The following is a 23850-nucleotide window of genomic DNA, read 5'->3' as shown; positions in this document are numbered from 1 at the left end:
GGGCACTCTTGATACCAAATTGACTCAAAAGGCCCTCTAGCATTAAAAACTGACCAGAGCCTCTTATATATAAAAACTACTTAGAAACTTCCTGTATTAACTTCCTATTTCTGTAACACATTTCCACCTACTTAATGGCTTAAACCAACACAAATTATCTCAGAGTTGTATAGGTTAGAAATCTAACACAGGTTTAACTGGGCTAAATTCAAGGTGTTCGCAAGGCAACATTCATTCTGGAGGCCCTGGGGCAAATTCCCTGCCCTGCCTTTTCCAGCTTCTAGAGGCCGCCTACATTCATTGGCTCCTCCATCTTCAAAGTCAACAATATGGCATCTCTCCGACCATTCTTTTTCAGTTGCACCTCTCTCTGAAGCTCATCTTTGGCCTCTCTCTTCCACTTTCCAAAGACCCTTTTAATACAGTGGGCCCATCTGAGTAGTTCAGAATAATCTCTGTATTTGATGATCAGTTGATTAGCAACCTTGATTCCACTGAACTAACTACCCTTTGCCACATTAGCTACATATTTGCTAGTTACAGGGATTAGAAGGTGAATATCTTTGAAACTATCTTTATTTTATCACATCTCCTTATTGTTCCCAAGGAAAAGTGGAGGACCAGCCTTTCCAAACTTTCCTTTGATGGCCTTTTTAAACCTAATTTCACCTTTCTAAAATGTTTTGGAAGTAGGTCTAGTACTAAGGCCTTCCCAGGTGTTGTTAGGGGTAAAAAAATACCCACCTACCAATGCAGGAGACAGAAGAGATGCAGGTTCAACCCCTGAGTTGGGAAGATCCCCTGGAGAAGGGCACAGCAACCCATTCCAGTATTCTTATCTGAAGAATCCCACGGACAGAGCAGCCTGGCGGTCTAGAATCTTTAGAGTCCCAAAGAGTTGGACGTGACTGAAGAGACTGCCCACGCACGCACTAGAACTAAAGCTCCGTAGGGAGGGTACTGGGTCCTTTTAAATGAGTATCAGGTGAGATTAAGTTTTAATGGAAACTATATAAGCCTTAAAACACACACACACACACACACGCAACTGCTGACAGGTGAGAATTTCAGTACATAAATATATTGCCTACAAGATAGGTGATTACGTTTTAAACCACTAATGCCAGTAAATATAATACAAACACGAGGTAGCCTGAGTACTGAAAATTTGGATAGGCTGAGAGACCCTTTAAATCGTTTTTTAAAGGGTAGTTTATTTTCTTCTTCCTTAGCACGGAAACATAAAAAATGTATTCAGTAAATAAGCAAACGGAAGGAGAATCAATCTAATATCAAAGTGACTAGAGAGTTAATGCCAGGTCTCGATCTGTATGCTGGTGTTCCGGAATACAGAGGGCTGAAGGTCAGATGCTCTGGGTAACCTCTACATGAAGAATGCCTTGACTTATCAGGGAGAGAGAAGCCTCTCCATTCTATACAAAGGTGTCTCTCTGAAGTCATAGTCCCTAACAATTCTATGCAGAAAAGGCTTTGCAAGATTTGAAGAAAGTTTTATTCCAAATTCCAGGCCACACAACATACACACACACAATCAATATTCATATTGAAGATTTGAAGTAAATATGCACACCATCTCCTGCTATTTTCTAAAGCTGTCTCTAATCACACAGATAAGTAAATTCAATATCTTCTGTATGTGACAGTAATTTGAACAACAAATAATAAAAGTAGAAAAGTGAAGAGAAGTACATTTGTGGCAACTTGTTGTACGCCAGGTACTTTGCACATCTTATCTTATTTGATCCCCACAACAATCTACAAGGTGTGGGTTACAGGACACTAAAAGGACACAGGGTCTAGGAAGCTAAGAAATTACCTAAGACTTCACATCCAATTAATAAGTGATATAGTTCAGGTTTGAACTCAGAAAAATCTCCCTCTAAAAATTAGTCATATACTCAACCTACGTGACTAGTGGCAAATATTTTTCTTTCTAGCAAAATCCTTACTGATGATTAAAAATAAAAGTGCTAAGTGTGATCCAGTGGTTAAGACTCTGCATTTCCAGTGCATGGGGCCCAGGTTTGATCCCTGGTCAGGGAACTAGATCTCACATGCCACAACTAAGACCCAGCACAGCCAATTAATTAATTAATTTAAAAATAAAATAAGGGTGCTAATATTAAAAGAAGATTATTAGTCATATACTGTGACATCACACTGATTCTTAATAAGTTCTCTGAGTTTTTAATAGATATCATATAAAATACGAGACAAGCCTTAGTCGTAAATCTAAATGTAGCCACTGAAAAGAAGTCCCTCTTCACTATATCTGTAATTAGGACTCAGTTGTTCATTTTACAGGTCCTTACAATAGTAATTAAACATTTCATCTTTTGCATTACATGTGTTTTCAAACTGCTCTTAAAGATCATTGGTCAACAGCCTTCACATCTTTTAGCATTTCACAGCTAATGCTCTACAGACATGGTCAGCAAAGAAAACACACATGGTCCTGGGGAACACAAACTGCGGCAGCATACAGTATGAATTTAATTCTAACAAAGTGTGCTTCTTAACCTCTGGGTGTCGCTCCACCATTTCTTTAACAAGGCTATGCATTTGCAAGGTAGGTTCAGTTTCCAAAATCAAGGCAACAGGCCTCATATGTGTTGTATGGCCATTCAGATACAGATAATGTGTCTGAACGCCTTTAAACAAGTGCATCTGGTACATGCTCCCTAGCACTATCATATGTACTTATGAACTATCTCCCCCAAGATGGTAAGCCCCTTGAGGGCAAGTGCCATGCCTGATATCTCACCTTATTAGCTGCACACGGCAGAGTTGCAACACTATCTGTCATGTAGATGGCATTGTGCAATCTCTAAATTGCTCTTATGGATCAGCCCCTAAGTGCACTGTGATATTTGCCAATCTTCCAGACAAGGATACAGAGGCTATGCAATTAGCTGGAATCACACCCACAACAGAAAACTATTTATTCCTTGTTTTGCATACTTGGTTGTTTTCTTTCCTGAAGGTTTTTATTACAAGGACTTATGCCTATCGGCCTTAGTCCTAGGGAGCGTGTGCTAAATGCACTTGCTTGAAGGTGTTCAGACACATTAAATGCATCTGAATTCAGCCGTACGGCACATGTGGGGCCTGTTGCCCTATTTTTGGAAACTGAACCTTCTTTGGAAATGCGTAGCCTTATAAATAAATAGTGGAGAGATATCCATTGTGTGTTAAAATAAGTATTATACAGTGCTAGTACATATAAGTGGAAGGCACTGTTCTTTACAAATACTAACTTATTTAATTCTCCAGGCATCCCTACACAATAAATGCTGCTTTTATCTCCATTTTACAGATGGGAAAATGGAGAAACACAGAGATGAACTAATTCTAAATCACAGGAGTAGTAAATGGCAGCAGTGAGTTTCGAATACAGGAAGTCTGACTCCATGTCTGTGCCCTTAACTTATTCTGCACTGTTCTGCCTGAATAAGAATCTACAAAGATCTTTAGTCAAGACATGTGATCTGTTGTTCAACAAGGGGGATAAAAGTGTGTTTACTCCTCCCCATGTGATTTATTTGGTTATATTCTAAAACCTTTCCTCATGCCAACAGAACTCCACGTACTACACTAAATTTTCCTGTACTGAAGGCATATGCGATGGTTAGTTTGACTGACACATAAAATACCCAAAACAAAATACCTCAAGACTTGAGGATTTTTTGTTTTATGAATTAGAGACATGAAAGGATTACCTAGGTATCAGAAGTGTTATAAGCTCACATCTGTAAGTCTTTCCTGGAGATTTTCATATTTCTTATTCAAGAATGTTCCCTGTCTGAAATATTTCAGTGTTCACTCTGTATCTTAGCTTGAAATGTATCTAATCCTTTTTAACTGTTAATTTTCAACTACTTTTTCTTCACACATGCTTTCCGTGTAATGTTGAACACTTCTTACATTTTTATTCCAGATGTCCTGAAAACATGCTGGTAAACATGCAAACATATTGTAAAGGTTTAAAATTCGGGGTGTGTATACATATATCAACAGGAGTTATGAATTATGTATACCTCAAGCCTATATAAATTAGATTTTGAAGAACAAGCATCATAGTACTCAGGCAGGTCATAATAAGAGATTCCATGTGAAATGTAAAAACTACCTTGAATAAATTATCCATAAGTTAACACTCTCATTAGAATGACATATTTATTATTTCTGGGTTTGTGACATTGCTTTAATGCACTTTGACTAACTGTTCTAACAGCATGTTAAGAAACCATTGCAGGCCTTTCCCCCTCGGAATTAGCAGACTTTGTTTATATTTGAACTAAAATGATTTAAAAATAATATAACATTAAAAACAATCACCCATTTCCCAATGTAGAATAATAATACCATTTTCTTCTGCCCAGAAACATTTAATTAAAGCAGGATATAACTTTAGTAATTATTTTTGCACAGAATGACTCTAAAATTAATAGTCAATTGTAAGACTTTAAAAATTGGGAGACTGACAATCAAAACATCTTAAATGCTTTGTTTGTGTGATGAAAAGGAGTGATCCTTTAATTCCCTCACACACATTAAACTGATTTCACAGACTTTTTGTGCTGGTGTTTAACATAGTCAAGTGCTTGAGGTTACATAAAATAAACAATCTTGAGATCTGATTGCAAATGTTTGCAATTTACGATGTAAACTGAATTTGTGAAAAAATAACAGGATCCCATGTCACTGAAGCCAAAAAGGCATTTTTCAGAAATCAAAATAGTTCCGAAATTTGAGTATTGTATTATGCTAAAGTATTACCATCTGAGGATCTAAAAAGTTATGAATCTGGGGAAAAACTCAAAATAGATATTTATCAGTTCAGCTTCAAGCTAAGGCCTCGGATCTCAGTGGGCCTCCTGTATTATAGGGTCTTTAATGATGTTTTGAGTAAACTCTTTTAATTCAGTTTTCCTTAATCAGAGATTTTATAGCTTGGGAAGTCTGCACATCCTTAAGATCTGGGGGACAATTGCGGGAAATTTTAATTGTTTATTACGATTATTATTGAGTTTGGACCAAAACGACACACATTGGGCAGACTTTATTGTGAAGCTTTCTTCGGCCCCCTTCTCAGAGTGGCCTGGAAACACGGGGTTGGGAACTCGGGGTTCACACATCCAGGCGTTTGGGCCGCGGCGCTCCGCAAAGCGGGCTCTGCGCGAGCCCCAGTGGGAGGCTGGACCCCCGAGGGACCGACCCCGACGGGAAAGGAAAGGTGGCCTCGGTACCCGCTGGGCCTCGGGAGAGCGGACGCGGGAGGCGCGGGAGGAGGCCGCCGGCGCCCCTGACGCAGGTCCCCCAGGCCGCGCCAGGCTCGGGCACCGCCGACGGGGCCGAGAAACTTTGACCTCGCTTTTTCTCGCCCACTGGGGCTGCGGCCGCGGGCTCCTCGGCCGGCCGCGCTCCCTCGAGGACCCGATCCCGCGGGCTCGGCACTCAGCCCACCCGGCGCCGGCGGCCCGAAACGTTCCAGCCGACGTAGGCCGCGCTGCCGCGCTCCTTGGCTGGGGCCGGGCGCCCCGCCGGCCTGGGCCCGGGCGCAGCGCCTCCTTTGACCTCAGGCTCCCGGAGCGCAGTTGTAGGGGCCGGCTAGGCCCCGGACGGGACCGCGGACCCTGGCCCCAAGTTCTCCCGTGACCTCCGGCCTCCCTCGGGTGCCTCTGGAAGCGTCCGAGCCCGCGTCGGTGGCTGCATTAGGGTTGGAGCGTGGAGCCTGCCCGTTTGGACCCTGGGCTCCAGAGCCGACGGGAGCTCGCCGGAGGCCACCAGCCCAGGCAGGCGGCGCGGCGGCTTCAAAGCCCACCCCGCCCCCAAGCAGATGTTTATTATGAAAACTAGGGACGCTTGTCAAGTAGAAGACCCGCAAGGCCTGAGCGCTGAACACGGCGCAAGTCCCGTTCAGTGGTCTTTGAAGGCTATTATCACCCACGTCTACGCAGAGTAACAGCTTTGAGTGCGAGCTCAACCCGGGAGAGGGCCGGGTGCGGGCGGCAGGAGCGCCACCCGAGGACGCGGGGCTTTGTCGCACGGAGGGTCTCCTCTACGCGTCCTCCGCCCCCGAGGGGGCCCCAGGGGACACACGGGGAACCCTCAGTTTTGTCGAAGGGTGTCCCTTATCCCAGGAGCCCGAGTGAGAAACGAAGAGAAGGTCCTGTCCCGGGTCTTCACGGTCCCCATCTACCCCCAAATAGGCAGCGCCTCCGGGCTTAAGTAGTGAGGTTTCTTCTGGGAGAGGGGACGGGTGAGGGCTCCTTGGTACCCTACAAACGGCTAGAACCCGGCTTTTCCTAAATACGATCCTAGCTGCTACCTTTTCATAAATTTAACGAAGACTCTGTTTGAGCCAAAGAGCTAAACTGAAGTGGGAGGCAGGGGGACCCGCCCTCCCCGCCGCCCCCGCCCCGCCTCGCGGCTCTTAGCCTACTTCCAGACCGCCGCCGACTCCGGGGTAGGGTCGGCGACCTGGGACTGAGTGTTTTGTAACAATTAACCCAGGTGGATTTCGCACCGCGGGACCACGCTTTCCTTCCTTCCCAAAATGTTCCCTAAGTGAACCTCAAGGGTGGAAGTGCAGCAAAATGAAGAACAAGAGTCCGTTTTAGGGAAGGAGATAATTCTATTCTATGTCATTTTACATAGTATCTGTTCCTTTATTGATTTAATGTAAAATCAACCCGGTTTCTTCACTGGGTGGATAAAACGGGGCAGGAGAAGGGGAGTTTCGCTCAGCGCTAGAGAGAGTCATCCTCACCGCCCCTTGATTGCCGCACATAGGAGCAGAGGCAAGCTCTTTTCCAAGCTGAGTAGAGATAGTCGAGAGAGATACATATTCATCAAAAAGGAAGAAGGAACGACTATCCTGGATAGTTTAATAGTAACAGGAATAAAGATGACGCGAACCCCATCAAATGAAACAATACTATTTTCATTCAATTGATCGCAAAGTGTCTTTCAATTAATAACTTGGCACTTATTTAAAAGGTTTAACAGAGGTGAGACCAAAACATTTTGTACCGACAACACGTCATGAAATAACAGCATCTTCTTTTGTTTAAAATAACTTAATACACTAGAAAAAATATGGCAAATATAAATAATTTTGTTTTCATGGAGAACAAATAGTTACAAAGCTCAACCGCATACCAAAGTTCAGCTAAAAGAGCTTTTCCTCTTTCTTGTAAATTAGAAGGGATTAAAAAAAAAAAAAAAACAACTAAGGAGACTTTTAAAAGAATTGGGATACAGATTGCTCAGTCCAGGGTACCCCAGTTTAAATAGCTACATGAATTGAGACAAACAAAAAAAATATTTGAATATACACCTTTGTGAGATAAAATGCAAATGTTGAAAGTCAACCATTAGTTCACACATTATAGCCAAAATAAACTTTGCTCGTGTGTATCAACATATTTTACACAAACTTAGTGCCTGTATCTAGCTGGGTGTTGTTTAAAGTGAGTGTGATGGGATTGAGAGGGGGAAATAAAGCAGGGTCCTCAAACAGGACTTCAGGAAATCTGCGGGAGGGCATACAAGAAGGGGAGAGGGGGACTCCTTGACCGCCCACTGTGTATCAGGCACCACGTGAGGCGCTGTACCTTCATCATTTCTCATTTCTTTTCCCCACATTTTCTACTTGCCTCTGTCGTCTTGGGACAATCAGAGTGTAACTTTTTTGCCCTTCAAACTTTTTTCTTTTATCCCCCCAGGATTAAACATGGGACAAAAAATATATATAGATAGAAATATATATCAATTTTCAGATGCTTTGGGTATTGTGTTTCATACCGAAAATGAAAATGGAGTTAAGTGCGTGTGAGTAAAGCGGGAGGGGGGAGACACCATCAATGGAATACAAGTAACATGCAAACTGGACTCTACTGTCAGCAGTCTGGACAGTTCTGCCGTAACAATTTCTCAGAGAAATCATTGTCTGTGGTTATCATTTTTGTATTGATATCATTTTTTTTTAATCTCCTTGTTTTTATACTGTCTTCCCTCTTCTTGCTCTTCCATACGTGGTGGTTTTTAACTCAAAGCATCTGATTCAACGTAAAAGGAGGCCCGCCTCTCTTATCAAATTTCTTGTATTAAAGTGAACTTCGCAGAAAAAGGTCAGTTTCAAAACCTGTGAACTTCCCAGCTGCGTATTTTTTTTTCATCTTATTCTTTAAATAAGTATACCTCTTCCTTCTGTTTTGCCTTCTTAGCCCATTAAAAAAAAGAAAAAAAAAAAAAAAAAAAAAACCCATACACTTTAAGTTGGTAACTCCCGCCCCAATTATCTCGAGATTTGTCCCGGTTATTTTTCCATATTTTTTAATGTACAAAATATTTTTTTCTTTTTTATTCCTTGGTTCTCCGATTTCAGCTTCTGCTGAATAGCAATAAGTTCCCTTTCTCTTTTTCTCTCTGGTTTGTTTTTTCTACAGTTTCCCCCTCATTTTTTATTAACAAGATTTTCATTTCTACGCAAAAGTCCACCGTTGCAGTTTTACCGTAAGCCACACGTCACTGTCCCAGCACTCTTCAGACTTCCCAAACCCATCCCTACAAAGCCAAATTCTAGGCCCCTAGACAGGTGAATGGTCAGGAGCCACGAAGCTGGTGCCCTTCTTGGGATCCCGGGTGCTGCTCTCCGAGTCCGGAATGCAGAAGGGTGCAAGGGGCCATCGGCGGGGCAGAAGGAGGCTCGATTCCGAGGTCGGGGCAGGTAACAGAGAAGCAGCGGGGCTCGCAGGGCATGCAGGCTGCGCGCCGTGCTGCAGGCGCGACCCTGGCGCTGGCGTTGCCGTCACAGACCCAGGGCGGCCGCGTGCTTTTTGGCTTTCAGTCTGAGATCCGCGATGCTGGAGTTCTTGCTGGTAGTCTTGGCAGCAGCAGCGGCAGCCACGACGGAGGCGGCAGATGCTGAGTCTGCAGCCAGCGTGGCGAGCGGCAGTCCGAAGGGCGGCGCCGGGAACATCATGTAGGGCGCGTGCGCGGCCAGGTGCGGGTGCAGGTGGTGGTGCGCGTGCGCCACGGCGCTGTCCAGCTGCAGCTGCGCCTGAACCTGAAAGGACAAGGGCGTCACGTTGCAATGACTATCCTAGGGTGACAACAGAATAGAAACAGAGCATTAACGGCGTCCAGCTTAGCTCGGGGAAGGCTGGGGCAGGGGACGGGAAACGGACGGTTAGCTGGCCTCACTTTGTTACTGAATCTGGGATACTCCAGTGCCCCTGAGTATTCTGCAGCTCACTCAGAGTGGCTTATCCCCCTGAGACCCAGTGACTCCCATCTGCGGCGACTGTGGCCGCCCCCTTAGGAGCTGGGTTGGTCAGAGGGCAACGATGCTATTGTACTAATACATCACTCCCCTCAAAATAACAAGGTATATTGGATAGATGATGGGGTGAGCGTCCTTACCCTCCTCATTCGGTGCTGTCATACACCTCTTAACCCACTGCTAAAGTACCAATAAGCAAACTACAAAACTTAAAAAATGTCACTTAGAGAGAAAAAATGTCACTTAGAGAGGTTACTGCATCTTCATCACAACTGGTACTTTTTAGTACTCCTAAACTTTACTACTATTAAAATTACACTGGGATCTTGTTAAAATGTAGACTCTGATTCAGAAGGTCTAGTCAGGCTCAGAGAATCTTGCTTTCTAACAATCTCCCAAATGGTACTGATGCTGCAGACTCAGAGATCACCTTCTGAGTAGTAAGGGTCTTCTCTTAAGATCCCCCTCTCTCTCCAGTCATTCTCTCCTGCTTCAGATGCCTAGCATCAGGATACTAGAATCCAGTGGTGCCAAGAGCTAAGACCTCATTAACATTAACGCATTAACGCTCAATATACGGGCACACTCAGGTATCTCTTCTGATCAGGGACTGGCAACTTAGAGTTAATTCATGACTTCATAGTCCTATCTAGCAAGAGCCCTGGCCAAGGGTGGGGAATGTCTGATACTGGTTGGGAATGGGTTGCACCCTTAGGCTTGGAGAATGGGGAGTTCAGAGCCCTGGGATATCCTAGGATTAAATCATTGTTGCAGGCTGTACTTTTAAAATGTAGTCTTAAAGGTTTCTTTATGGCTAAGAAACGGTTTGCATTGGCAAGGTGTCCCTGGGAAGATCAATGTTTTCCTCTCCACTAGAGATGAAGGTTTGCAACTTAAAAAAAAAAAAATCAAGTCTTAACTGGTAGTATTTTATTTATTTATTTATTTGGTCAGAGATACTTAATGTGACTAAGAGGCAGAAAATACCTCAAAAAATATTTACAGAGTTGCCTCAGAAATACCTTAGGACTAACCTTTGTATTGGAGCTGACAAAATTTTAATCAAAAGGCTTTTCCCTTCCTTTCCCCAAGTGCAATCTTTAGTGCATTTTTAAAGGACCAGTTGCTGCCCTCAGGCATTGCAGGTTTCCCATGAGGACAGAAAGGACTAAGCATGTAGGCCTCTGACACTGTATAGGTTTTTAAATGGGAGTGTGTCCTCTATATCAACTCAGAATTGATTCTCTAACTGTACACCCATATTAGAGCTCAGAGAAAGGGGATGTTCAATAGTTCAAGCAAATATCCAGGTCTTTTTACAGTTAAAAACAGGTTAAAACTGGGTTGTACTTGCCTGCTGAAATGGCATCCTTAAAGCACCTACATTGACGTAGGGTGCTACTCTACAAGCTTCAAATTGGCTGGCAGCCCCTATGAGGACGCCTGTGAAAAATGGGGAACAAAACAAAATAAAGTGAGGTTAACATGTTCAGCACTTTCTCCCGAGGTTTCAAATGGTACCAAGATAGAACTATTTCCTTTGGAACTGGACTGGTATCTTCCTAAACTGTTGCCAGAATTAAAATCAATGTAATTTACTCTCAAATTTTAGGACTCTCACTAACTGCCTTCAGGGTAGATTTTAAAATAAGGACCACAGTTATCTTTGAGAAGGTTTTTTTCTGTCTTCATAATAACAGTATTCCCTAATACTCTTTTAATTTAGAGTATCAAATGTTCTTTGTCTGAGAAGCATACCTTTATGAAGTTGATTTTCTTGCTTTCTACATTTAGCTCTTCGATTTTGAAACCAAACCTAAAATTGGGGGGTAAAAAATAAAATCTAGGTGATATGACTCAAAAATTTTTTTTAACTTACAGGAGTATGACAAAGAAAGAGTAGTGTTTCAGGCAAGGAATGGAAGATACAGCAGTCTTTGAATTATATACAACAATCTTAATTTCCAAAGTTAAAATCATAAATGAATGACAAAAATATTCCTATACTTTTGCAAGATATATTGTTTCTTGATAAATAACTCAAGTTCTGTTTTCATGTTTCCACAATTAGAGTCCCCAAGGCCTAAAACTCGCCCTGATATCTGATACTAAAGTGATAATGGGTTTAGATGTTTGCCCAGTAAGACCTGAGAAAAATGTGCTCATTAAGAGCCTGTAATATTAATTAGCTTCATCTTCAAGAAAAACCAAACACCAAAGCAAATAGTGACTCTGTTATTTTTTTTTTCCTTGGGGGTGGGGAGATAAGAGTGGGGGAAGAGGTAATTAGTGTTATAAAAGCCTCACTACAAAGAAGTTTAGAATTTCTCTCTTCCTCTGTGCAGCAGAGTGTAACCTGGTAGCAGAATAATTATGCCATTATCATGATAATCTAATTTGCTTCTATAGAAAAAGTTGCTGACTGCAGTTACAGTAGTAGAGAAGTATCCAGAAGGTAGATCAAAATTTAAATTAAAATATGAGAAAAATAAATACCAGCAATAAAGTTCATTTATTACAAGAAAAAAGAGCATTCTGTGAAATGGGAGTGGGGTATGAATCATGTAATTCTGGATAATATCTTCTCCCAGACACTACCTTCTTAGGTAAACTTGCCAACTTTTAGAAGCAGTATGGCAGATTTTAAGAAATACAAACAAAGCTTGCTTTTATACGCCAATAACACAGCATTATGTTCCAATAATATGGCATATTGACTGATTCGCAAGTTTATGTTTAAAAACATGAAAGCAAAATACTGCTTCAGAGGTTTTTTCTTGTTTTTGAAAGCAAGTGTCACAGTCAATGTAAATCTTCAAAAATTCCCCTGCCATTTAGTGTAATAGAAGGGTAGATTTCATGCCAGGGTGGCATTCTTTGTGTACCTCACATGGCCTGAGGCTTCTTGCCTCTTTTTTCCCCTAGAAGAGTTGGAACTGATATACTAATGCTCACAACTGTAATAATTATCATCATGTCTTTAAGGGGTTTCTAAGCCTCTAGAGACCTCAGTACACAGAGCAAAGTAGGACAGGCTTAAAAAGGAAGGCTCTGCTCTTGATGCTGTGGTGACCAAGGCAGCCTATTATTACTTTTCCCCTTTAAGGGGACTGCTCTGTTTTTGTCCTGATCCTATTACAAGATGCGGGGAAGCCCCATAAGAATTGCATAGTTCGCTGCAGATGGTGGTCTCTGCGCCCAGAGACCCAGGGAGTATCTGTTACAGTGATACTTTGTAACAGCTGCAGATGTTCAGGCCTAAAACTGCTCCATGTGTTCAAACAAATAATGACCATCATTTTCTCCTATTTTATTATTTGAGTGGAAATAAAACCTGAAACATTTAAATTCGTTTTCCATAAAACTAAAAGGATATGTATGCAGGTATGTATATAATTTTTTTCCCTTAAGTGCTCCCAAAGCCTACTTTTGCCATTACATTCACCCCCACAACCAGTAAAGAAAATCTGCTCCAATACTAACTTCACTGAGTGTGGCACTTGCTGGGATCAGACTTTGGAAATGTCAATATTAAGATATGTTGGTTGTTTTAAAATCAAGTTTCTGATTCAGGTTTGCCTCCCTGGTTAAGTGAGAGAACAAAGAAAGAGTGACCAAATGCAAAATAGTTTCTCCGCTATTTCACACACAGTTTGAGATCGACCGCTAACGGCAGACTGTAAAATTCTGCACTTAACAGTTGCTAATTTTCTTTATAGTCTGTACATCTATAAACCTAATTGGCATATCCGCCTGGCAAACCTAGATCCCAGAGCAGACCCTCAAGGAAACCCAACTCGGGCGAACAAAATGTTCGTTGTAACTTTTAAAGCATCCAGAAGATAAAACGATTTCTGTGGGATTTTTTTTGAGGCTTATAAAAGTAGGCCCATTAGGATTAAACCACATTAAAGGCATTGTGAGGCGAGGGGGGTGTGGTTTATAGAAACCCTGGGAGCAAGCCCAGCAAAGCTTTCTTCTGCTGGGAACATATGTTGGTATGGGGTGGAGGGGAGCCCGGGAAGGCTTTAAGACTAAGATGTTCTTTGGAAAATAAGACCTCTAGCAAAGACTTTTCTTCCCTTCTCACCTCACTCCAGACACTTGAACACGCACACTCATCGTGTGTACCTCAAGCGACTCTCCAACCCCAGGCATGCCCCCCTCTCCGCTCCCGGCGAGCTGCTCACAGCCGGATACCTGCACTCGGGCCTCGGACAGCCCCAGCCGTTGGCTCAGTTCTTCACGCATGAAGGCGTCCGGGTAGTGGGTCTCATCAAAAAGCCTCTCCAGCTCGTTGAGTTGTTCCAGGGTGAAATTGGTCCGACTTCGCCTCTGCTTGATTTTGGTCTGGCCTTCGTCCTCCATCCCTTTCGCATCCTCTTTGCGATCCTTCAGCTCCGGGGACACTGGAGGGGGTACCACGAACAGGGCCATACGCATATGTCCACGCGCACACACAGCAACACACACACACACAGAGACAAAAACACAGCAAATACCGTGAGCAGATTTGCCTCCAGAAGGATGGCGGATTCTGCCCCCTCCCGGAGTTCCTGTCCAGGCCCTCACCCCGCTGAGAGGAAGAGGATCCCGGAGATGCGAAAATATGAGCTGGGGTGGCTGCCCGCGGGCAAGGTGGGGCATTCACCCACCCAGCCCCTTTCACAACCGCGGCCTCAGTTCACCTTCTCGCTCTGCACCCCACCGTCCCCTGCCCTCCCCCGCGAACACAGGCCAATTCCACTCACCCTCTCTCGCGCGCTCACTCTCTCCCACACACGCACAGAAACCAAAAGCGCCGCGCCCCGGGGGTCACAGAACGCGGTCCCGGCAGAGGAGGGCGGCGAGGCCACGGACCGGGCTCCGACACCGGCCCTGCCCGGAGCGCGGACCCCTTCCCAGCCCGCGCTGGCTGCCGCCGGCCCTCCCGTCTTCTCTCAAACTTGCTGGTCCAATTTGGGAACAATTGGGCTGCTGGGTCGCAGCTGGAGGAGAAGCCCCCGGAGCTGCACCGCGCTGGGAGCCACTTCCCGGGGCGCTCTGTACAGACCGGGGCTCGAGCCAAATCGCGCCGACGGCCCCTGGACAGCCAGGCAGTCCGTGTCCCCGCCGCCGAATCCCGGTCGCCAGAGCAGAGGCACCCACGCCATGTTGGCGGCCTGGAGGGCTCGCTGCCCACACCCGACCAGAAGGAGAGAGGCAGAAAGCCGGCTTCGGGAGGCCCGCGACACAGACCGCTGCCTCTGTCGGCTGCTTCTCCCTCCCCATTGGGAAGGCGGACTGGACCCTAACCGCAGAAACCCACAGAGATCAACAGGTTCAAGCGGAACATTCGCGATCCGCCGTTTCTATTGGTTGCGCAAAGGCTTTTCACGCATCCAGGAGCTCGGATGTTTAATAAAATATGCATTTTTCTGCTCTAGATTCGCACACATCCGTTGTCACTTTCCTGCCCTTCCTTCTCCTCCCTTTAGAAATAGAAGCTTCGCAAGCGTGAGCATACAGGGACACCAGAAGGATGTGGCTATATATATATAGGCCAAGGGGCATTGATCAGGGGAGCTGGTATCAACGTAAGAGGCCCTCTGGAACCTTCATCCTCCGGGCTTGAGTCGGAGACTTGGGTTTTTAAGGTGCCAAAGCTGAGTTTAGAATAATCGAGGCTGTTTTACAGTTCTTCCTAGTCCAGAATCCTGATCAGTATGAGTGTTAAAAATCATTTCTGTAAGAGCCGGGCTGCAGAGAAATTATTTGCCCTGAGTTTGGAAACCAACAATCCCAAGACTGCATTTGCCCTGGGTTAACTCTAAATTCGCGATCCGGCCTGCTGGTGTACCCAGGGCCCGGAGCTTGGGACTTAGGCCAGGCAGGCTGCACCGGACTGCCTTACAGTTATGCCACCACTTTCCATGTTTACTTGGTAACCCGTCTGGGAGAAGACCACTAGAACTCAGCCCGGGTTGGCATTCAAGTTAAGCGTTTCCCGCTTATCTATTTCTCAAGAGTTCGTTTTGCGGGCATGTGTCCTTCCTCCAGGAAGCAATAGATAATATTGTAGCACAAACTTAAGCCAAGTTAATAGGAAAATACTTCCATTTATATTGTGATGAAATTTAAATATGAAAACACACCCTTCAGATTCTGCCAAAGCGGTGAGAAGGCTTTGTTTATTTCATGCTCACAGTGGAAGCTCCTCAAACTTTGGGGGCTTCAAAGAGAAAGATGTCCACATTTCCAGTTGATTAATAGACTTAATATAATCCCCATTTCGCCCCCAAATTTCCACTTATTGGCCTAAACAAGAACAGACTGCGTTATAAACAACTTAATTGCTTGCTTAAATATGTGATTCTACGCATGTCACATATTTTCTTAATTGGAAAAATATGGCAGCTCACCAGTTTCTGCAGGCACCAAATGCCAAATTAATTTTATTGTTGAACTCCTTTGAATTGGTACAGGATGCTCCACCATTTAGAAAAAGCCTTTTCCAAACACTTTGCTGGCACCAAAGGATTATCCCACCACAAAACCAGAATACTGGATGATGCCGCACAGTAAATATCGGAAAACAAACAAACAAAAAAGGAGCCTAATGCATCTCCCGAAAGAAAACAGCGCACAGCCTGAACCTCAGTCTGCCTCGGCCTCATTCTACCTTCATAGCTCTAAGAAAATGGGAAGTTTTGGTCCCTGAGATTCAGGGATCCAGAGTCTTCACGGAGTTGGAGTGGTTCTTAGAGGCAGTCGCGAAACCCGGGGCGACTCCAGGGTGAAAGCCCAATCAATCTCCGTCTCCGTATCTCTCTCCCCTTTCTCCGTCTCTCTTTTTTTCTCCCCTCGGGCCTAGGAAAGGGACTCCCGCAAACTCGGCTCTACATACTAACTGTAATCCCGCCGCCTGGCCCAGTGACGACCAGCACCCACTTGGGCAGCCGGGTCCCCCGAACTTCCCCACCCGCCCGCCGGCCGTCCGGCGGGGCCCATCCTCCGGTTGGTGAAAATGCATTTGGGTGGAATGGGAGTAGCGGGAGCATCGGAGAAGGGCGCGCGCAAACCCCACACGCTCCCCCTCCTCCACACACACACACCCCCACACCCACACACACACACTCGGACCCCACCCACGACCGTGCACACCACCGGACTCCCACCCCTCCGTCCTCACTCTGGCTTCCAAAGCTGGGGTCCAAGGGCCCTCTCCGCGTCCGCCCCCCTACTCCTCCCCCGCCGGGCCTGGGGATCCTCTCCCGCCCGAGAGGAGTCGGGAAGGCGGGAAGGGGAACCGCGGCCGGGGGTCGGGCCGTTACCCTCGGTGAGCCGCGGGCTGCCCGGCTCCCTGCTTCTCTCGGCGGCGCCCATGTCCAGCTCCCGGACGGGAGAGCGCCCTCCTCCTCCAGCTCCTCCGCCTGCTCCTCCTCCGCCTCCACCTCCTCCGCCTCCGCCTCCTCCTCCGCCGCCGCCGCCGCCGCCCCCGCCGGCCGCCCGGACTGCCGGGCTGCTGCGGTCGTCGCGGCCCGGCTCCGAGCAGCCGCTCGGCTCCTTGGCCCCGCGCAGCGGCCCGCTCTCCAGTACCTCCCGGTACGTGATAGCCTCCTTCTTCTCCTTCACTTTCTGGTCAAAAGACTTCGAGACGAACGCCGTAAGTTCTTCCATCGCCAGCGATGCCCGTCAGCCCCGCGCTCAACCTCTCCCAGCCGAGCAGCCCCGCTCTTTTTTTTCCTTCTTCTTTTTTTACTGCTCCAGCCCCCCCAATAACAACACATCAATGGGGCAGGGGGTGGGGGGGTGGGGGAGGGGGAGGGGGGAGAAGAAGAAAAAGAAGAGAAGAAAGAAGAAAGAGGAGGAGGAGGAGAAGGAGAAAAAGAAGTAAGAAGAGGAGGAGGTGGAGGAGGAAGAGGAGGAAGAGGGAAGGGGCGGGGGCCGCCGGAGGGAAATGGGAACCGATGCTTCCCTGCCGGAGCGCGCTTGTTCAGTGTTAAGATCTTTGACAATTCTTCCTGCGGAGAGTTCAGATCTGATAGCGACGCAGCGCTTGAAGTCTCACTATTTATACTTCGCAAAGGCGGCCCCTTGTTCTGAGTAAATTACCTCCCCTCGCAACTCGGAGGGAGCCCCTTCCCGGGAAGCTCCCGCGCCGCTACCTGGGGGTGGGGGAGTGGGGGTTGGGAGGTGGTGGGGGTGATGGGGAGAGAGGGAGAAGGGGGAGAGAGAGAGAGAGGGAGAAAGAAAGAGAGATTGAGATTGATTAAGGCTGGAGTCCAGGATGGCTGGAGCTGGAGTGTGAGGACAGAGAAGGGGGACCGGAGGGAGTGGGGAGAAGAGGCAGTCCCAGGCCGTCCGGCTTTTCGGATACCTCGGCCGTCTGCGCTCTTGGCCATTAATTCAGGACTGACAAGAATCCCTAATTAATTTAATTAGGCGTGGATTTTTGCGTCGGTGTCACGACTTACTTAAACACTGGGGAGCTGGACTTATTCCGCCGGGGCGTGGCCAAGAGGAAACTGACAAGTGCGCGGCTCCAGGAGTCAGTAGGGTATCCCGACCTGGCAGACGACCCTGCGTCCTCGCAGGCGTCAGGGTGCAGCGCAACTGCTCGGCTCCTGATTGCTGTCCGGCAGCCCTGCCCTGCCTCAGAACCCCGGAACCCCACTTCCGTATCCTGATCCTGTATCCCCGTCGTACATGCCTGCTCTCCCCAACGCCGACCCGAAACCCTGTAGCCTGGCATCCTGGCTTCACAACCCTGCCGAGTCAGGGTCCTTTACGATTTCTCAGGCCCGCGCAGCTCCTTTTTAGGGGCTTCCCGGCCCGCGGCCAGAGCTGAGCCTGGGTCTCCACCAAGCTCCCCGCCCCAGAGAGTTTGTGAGTCACCCCATTATTCGCGTCCTGCAGACCATGCCGACTCTGCCGACAAACCTCGCTCCACTGGCTGGTTGGTTTAACACATTTTCCGAGCAGCTGTTCCCTGACAGGTTCCATTTTAAAGTGTTTCTTTAGCGCTTGATCAAGGACAGTTTGACTTCGTTCCCTCTTTGAGATCTCAGGACCCTCACCCTTCTCCCTTACTCTTTGCACTGGGACTCTTCCCACAATGAACTCAAGAAACTCTTCTTTAGAATCCCGGAAGCATTCTAATTAATTTCCTAATTTCGAAAAGATCATGATGATTCTTCTTCGAGTTTGAAAAAAAATCGATGTTAAGTTTGTGCCCCACCTAATTTCATTTATCGTGGACTATTTTAAAAAAATGCTTGCTGGGAGAAAAGTATCCCTCCTCTCCACTTAACGCTACGATTTAAAAATATATTCCCGGACTGCTTTCATGGAAGCTGTTATATGGATGGACACATCTAAATTCTTGCGTCATATATGCGTATCGTGCAGGACAAAGCTTGTTGTGAGAAGTGTGGCCATGTATATATACCCCTCACATAAGACTGTTTACATGTGAAAAAAAGGATACTTACATATTGAAAGTTATATTTACCTGCATGTGTAAACACACCTTTTCAAGTGTGGCTTCGGAAATATTTTTGAATAGTCTGAATATTAAATACAGTCTTTCTGATGTTAAAGGTAACTTGTCCGTTTTCTTGGATCTTATAGTCTTAGTAAAAATAAAAGCAATTATATAACTTTGATTCTGATATCTTCCAACCATTGGTTAAGGCATCAACACAAAGTTAACAGATAATTTGAGAAGTTCCTTCAAAGCAACATAAAGCATTCGTAAAAAGAGAACACAATTATATCTTAATATGTTACTATTTCTAGAATATATGTAACTCTGTCACTATTTTTCACTACTTTTACACTTTTCAGATTAAAATATTCACAGTTGGTGAACTTAAGGAAGATGGAAATCTTTTTAGAATTGTTACTTTGCCTTTTTTCTCTTGAATTCTAAAGTTTTTTTTTTTTCTTAAAATATCTCATTTATTGCTACTTTTAGGAGAAATAATTAAGAACTTTAAGTTTCCAGTAGCAGTAGCTTTTAGGTATCAATAAATTACAGGAGTGCTTTCTTTTATTACACTACGAAAGAGATTCAAATACTCACACTTTCTAAAGTTATATGAATTTAGAAATATGATTTTGCAGTTAGTCTTGGGTTACCATTTGTGACCACTTTACTTCTGATATTATTAGAGGGGACTAACCATAAAATTTTAATCCTTTAGGAAAATCCACTTTTAAGGTTATTTAGCAGAATGACAAGTCATGAAGTCAACTAAATGGATGTGGTGCTCAAATAGCTCTCAAACTGAGATGTTAAATGTGTATTCACAAACAGCTCTAAAACAGCCATGATTAAAAGTCTGGTAAGGGATCAGGAGGCTTACCAACTACTTTTTTGCCCTTTCAAGCACATGACTTTCAAGTCTGAAGCTCAAATTCCACCTACTGAGCTTGAGGGAAAGATGAACACTTTAAAGTTAATCAGGGAAGACTCGGATACAATAGTTGATTAATTCACACCAAATAGATTTTCCATAGATTTTTCTGGACTGTTGCTTTTAGTATATTTACCAATAGTGGTGTTCATATGAGATGGAGCTACGAATGAGAGATCTGCGGTGTCTAACTATGGACTCCTACTGCCCTAAGGGAAATTTAGTTAAAAAAAAAAACAACAACCAACCAAAGTTTTGAAATCATATGCTAATAAATGCTCACCAAGTTATAACGACGTTGTTTCTTTAAATAGCAAACATTTTCTCAAGACAGTTCAAAATGCAGTTTCGGTAAAAACAAACAACAATTGAGTAAAGTTCAATGACCACCTGCAGACAGATGAACAGCTTCCAATAAAATTCAGGGCCCCAAAGGTTCATTTCTTTACCCTCCATTCCAGCTCTTGAATTATTTAAAATAAACATGCACTGTTGTAGTTAAGCTTTAAAATGGTCCCTCAAAACAGGTTAGTTAAGGTACAGTCATTCATGAAAAATAGAGTTGTGGAGATGATTTTCTCCAACTCAAATGTCTGTGCAAAACTGTAGCTTGGGTACACAGCAGCTGTTGGTTCTCTCGGTTCACTCAGATCAAGGCCAATAGTTTACCTCCTTATCGACGCTTCTTCACATTAAATAAGGAGAAAATGATGTTCATGCAAGAACAGATAAAGTCGTGTAAGTTACAGAAAATGCTGACTTGCTTTCATTTGTATGGGTTTAAATCACAAAACCCCCTACACATTTAATTTATTTTCCAGAAGAAACCTCCTGCCCCTGCCTCTGGCAGTTTTCTCCCATTCCTCAACCAGCCAGTTACTTTAATGAGAGAAAAAAATTTGTCCCCAGTCTGTGCCTTCACCTTTAGCGCAGAAGAAACACCGACTTTTAATGCAGTTTTTCAAATAAATCATTACAATTTAATCACAAACGACTCTGACGCTATACAGACACACTCCCTTGATTTATTATTGTTGGGCCAGTTTCCTCCTCTCCCAGCATGAGATAATCGATTTTGCTACGTGTGGGTGTCTTAAACATAACTTCCTATGATGCGGATTTGTTTACTGATTATCTGTGGCGATAACGACGATTACTAAGGCAATAAAACTTTTCAGTCCCCACCTTAATTGCTTTTTGGTAACAAGAAAATCAAATAATCAAGCACGCAAAACCAACACCAAACAAAAAATTGGCGGCGTGACAATCTACTCCTTCGGCTCTCCTAACGCCTGGCAGCTTCCATCGATGCACTCGAAAATTCGGCTGACGCTGCCTGGTGGTGGAACCAGGAAGGCGGTGAGCTTAAACTGAAGCAAGTTCGGTGAACGCCGGCGGCGCCCAGATTTGAAGAAACATTTCTAGGTCTGCGGCGCTTGCAAGTCTACTGGAGGTATAAGCCCGAAGGCCGGAATCCAGGTGATGCCCGCGTCCGGGCCCTGAGAGGCAGCGCCCGCGGCTGAGGGGTTCCGAGGCCCTACTCTGGCGTGAGGCGGCGCGGGCCTAGCGCTGCGTGTGTGCCGGCGGCGGCGGCGGCGGCGGCGGCGGCGGCGGCGGCGGGGGGCGGGGGGGTAGGGGGCGGCGGTCCGGCGGCGCGCTGGGTGGCGCAGTGCGCATGCTCTGGGCCCCTGGCGGCTTCTGACCTTTCGAGGGCCAAGCTGGGGCCTTAGGGTGGTGGCGGTTGTGGGGCTGTACGCGCTCGCAGGCCTCAGGCTAGGCCTTGAGTCTAGAGGTGGTGAGGGAGAGTTAGCCGGCCCTTTTACCCTTTCCCTCCTCAAAACCTGTCTCCCGCCCGCACCGCCAGGCCCCGATCTTTGATGGCCTGCCCCTGGGTTTCTGGGTTTGTCTTGTAAGATGTGACTGGAGTTTGGTCACTAGATGTAGGTAGGGTGGAGCGAGAAGGAGGCTGCAGTCTGGGGTCCTCTGTCGCGTCCACTCTGTTTCGTCTGCTTTACATTCGCCGGCTCTGCCAGCTTACCCCCTCTCACCCGAATCCGCACCTCCACCTCTACCCCGCCTCCCATCCTTCCTGGCTCACACACGCTGGGAAGAGAGGTGGTGCGGGGTGACACGGACTTCCTTCCTTAACAGATACATAAGTTTATGTTTATTCGCCTTTCACACTCATCTCTTTCCTTGATTTCAGGACGTGTGGTCATAGACCAAGAGCACATGGCTGTCTATGGTCTGTGAGAGGTTATGCACTAGTATACATTTGCCTGCTCTTGTTTTTTTTAGGTCAACCTTAATTTTTCTTTCAGAGGTTATATATCTTTAAATGCACAGTGGAGGCCATTTCCGCCCCCCACCCCCACCCCCCCAGAATTAGCGCCCACAAGTAACTTACTTGTGTTTCAACTGACTAGGTACTAGGTAGTTAAATAAAAGTGTTTCGTGTTGTCACAAAAAAGTTTTCCAGTTGTCATCTTTGGACTTAGCCTTAAAAGCTCTAAGTGAAGGAGATATGCAGTTTTCAGGTTTAAGGGTTATAGCAGATATGACAGGTGCAACCTCCTGGGGAAACTGGGTATCCTTTGCGAGCCCCTTTAGCTCTAGAGTCTATAAATATTCACTTTCTTTGCAGACAAAGGAGATTTCCTGCTAAGTGGTAGCACTTTATTACTGTATGTTCTTCAGTAAGAGGGCTAAAATGTTTGAAACTGAAATAAAGGCAGCTGGCACCTACCAGCTTGTCTAGTCTTACTAATTGGCCTTACCAGCTTGACTAAGCAAAAAGTTGTATTATGAGTTGGAAAACTTCTCTAATAAGATTGTTATATTAGATGTATTGGTGTATTTTCCACTTTTATTTTCAAACCATTGGGAAGAAATTCCTATGACTGATAATGCTTTAATGAAAAAAAAAAGATGCTAGTCTGCAAATTTTTAGTTGTGCTGGGAGGAATGTTTTAACAATTCTGTACCTCTTGAGTTTTGCTTTATTTTGCTCATTAAGCTAGAATTTTACCTTAGTTCTTTTATTGCCTTGGGTGATTCTGTACTTGTTTGTGGATTTCTTCCTATGCTAAATGATGTAAACCTCATTTTTGCTTTACACCTTTGAGGTGGATTTCCCATTGAAATGACTGTTCCTCCCCCTTGCCCTTATTTGGTCATGTGTCCAAGATCAAAAAGATTATAGTTTGATAAACTAATGAATGAGTAGTGGTGAAATAATTATAAAATGTCACGTCCTTTAGGAATATTTGTTCTCTCTAACTGCCTGCTTTCTGAAAAAGATAACTGCTTACTTTACCTTATTGATTACCAGACAAAGGGATTACTTGTATATGCCTTTAAGCTCTCTTTTGAATGACGCATTTTGGCTTCTACATCTTCAGTCAGTCGCCTAAACTTTACAATACAATGTTTCTGTAAATTGATGTCCTACTGTAGTCATTATTGTCATGGCTTCAATTCTATAATGAGAGTTGGTTGGATATGGTTTGTGACCATGAAACTGCAACCAGGAAGTAATAGAGACAAGTGAGGACAGAAAACTGAGAGTCTTCTCTCACTATTTGCCTTTTCTGCTTACAGATGGATTGAAAAATTGTTAGGTTCTGGGACTCCTAAAAATCTATGCTCAATTTATCTTTGCTCTTACTGGAAAGAGCTATTAAAGCATCTTGCCATGTGTTATACTTACCAATGGAGTTAAATAAAAACAGTTCTTTACTGGAAATGTGTGATATAATATAAATCAACCACTATGACTTGAATGAGCAAATTACATGCTAGTGACATTATGGAAATCCAGTGGTAAGTATATATTTAGGGTAATGAGTAGGAATTCAGTACTGTCATTGATGAGAAGACAGTTTTTGGACCTACCTTTGATTTGTTCTTAGTGTTTAGTTCCTTTTCTAAATAAGTGTTTGACTTTATTTATAATAAAGAGAAATGTAATGTCTTTTTGTTTATCTTATTGAGATTAATTATACTTCGGTGTAATTTTTTTGAAATGTAAATGCATCACCAGAAAAAGTATTTATAAATTTATGAGTGATTTTTTAATCATTTTTTCTTTTGGTTACTCTAAGGAAGGATTGTATATCTTCCATTAACTTTTCTGAGTTA

At 44.9% G+C, this 23850-nt stretch overlaps 2 protein-coding genes across 4 annotated transcripts in view; one reads left to right on the top strand and one right to left on the bottom strand.

Annotated features, from left to right (window-relative positions):
• Positions 1-6816: 6816 nt before the first annotated feature.
• SHOX2 (SHOX homeobox 2) lies at positions 6817-17075 on the bottom strand. Of its 2 annotated transcripts, none has more exons than XM_065942635.1 (5): positions 16624-17075; positions 13511-13719; positions 11069-11126; positions 10665-10753; positions 6817-9130 (listed from the first exon to the last, which is right to left on the bottom strand). In XM_065942635.1, exons 1-5 carry the CDS (start codon positions 16967-16969, stop codon positions 8837-8839), a joined length of 996 nt encoding a protein of 331 aa, XP_065798707.1. In that variant the 5' UTR covers positions 16970-17075; the 3' UTR covers positions 6817-8836. The 2 variants fall into 2 exon arrangements, with proteins under 2 accessions (XP_065798707.1, XP_065798708.1); XM_065942636.1 differs by having other exon boundaries at positions 6819-9094.
• Positions 17076-21053: 3978 nt separating this feature from the next.
• The window catches only part of RSRC1 (arginine and serine rich coiled-coil 1), a 398933-nt gene continuing 396136 nt past the window's right edge, over positions 21054-23850 (top strand). For both annotated transcript variants that reach the window (XM_065943091.1, XM_065943089.1), the window contains exon 1: positions 21054-21189. The gene's annotated coding sequence lies outside the window, so the exon portion shown is untranslated. The remainder of the gene's footprint in view (positions 21190-23850) is intronic.

This window comes from Muntiacus reevesi, chromosome 8 (assembly GCF_963930625.1).
Source record: "Muntiacus reevesi chromosome 8, mMunRee1.1, whole genome shotgun sequence".
Taxonomy (NCBI): domain Eukaryota; kingdom Metazoa; phylum Chordata; class Mammalia; order Artiodactyla; family Cervidae; genus Muntiacus; species Muntiacus reevesi.
This window is presented reverse-complemented; position numbering and strand designations above follow the sequence as displayed.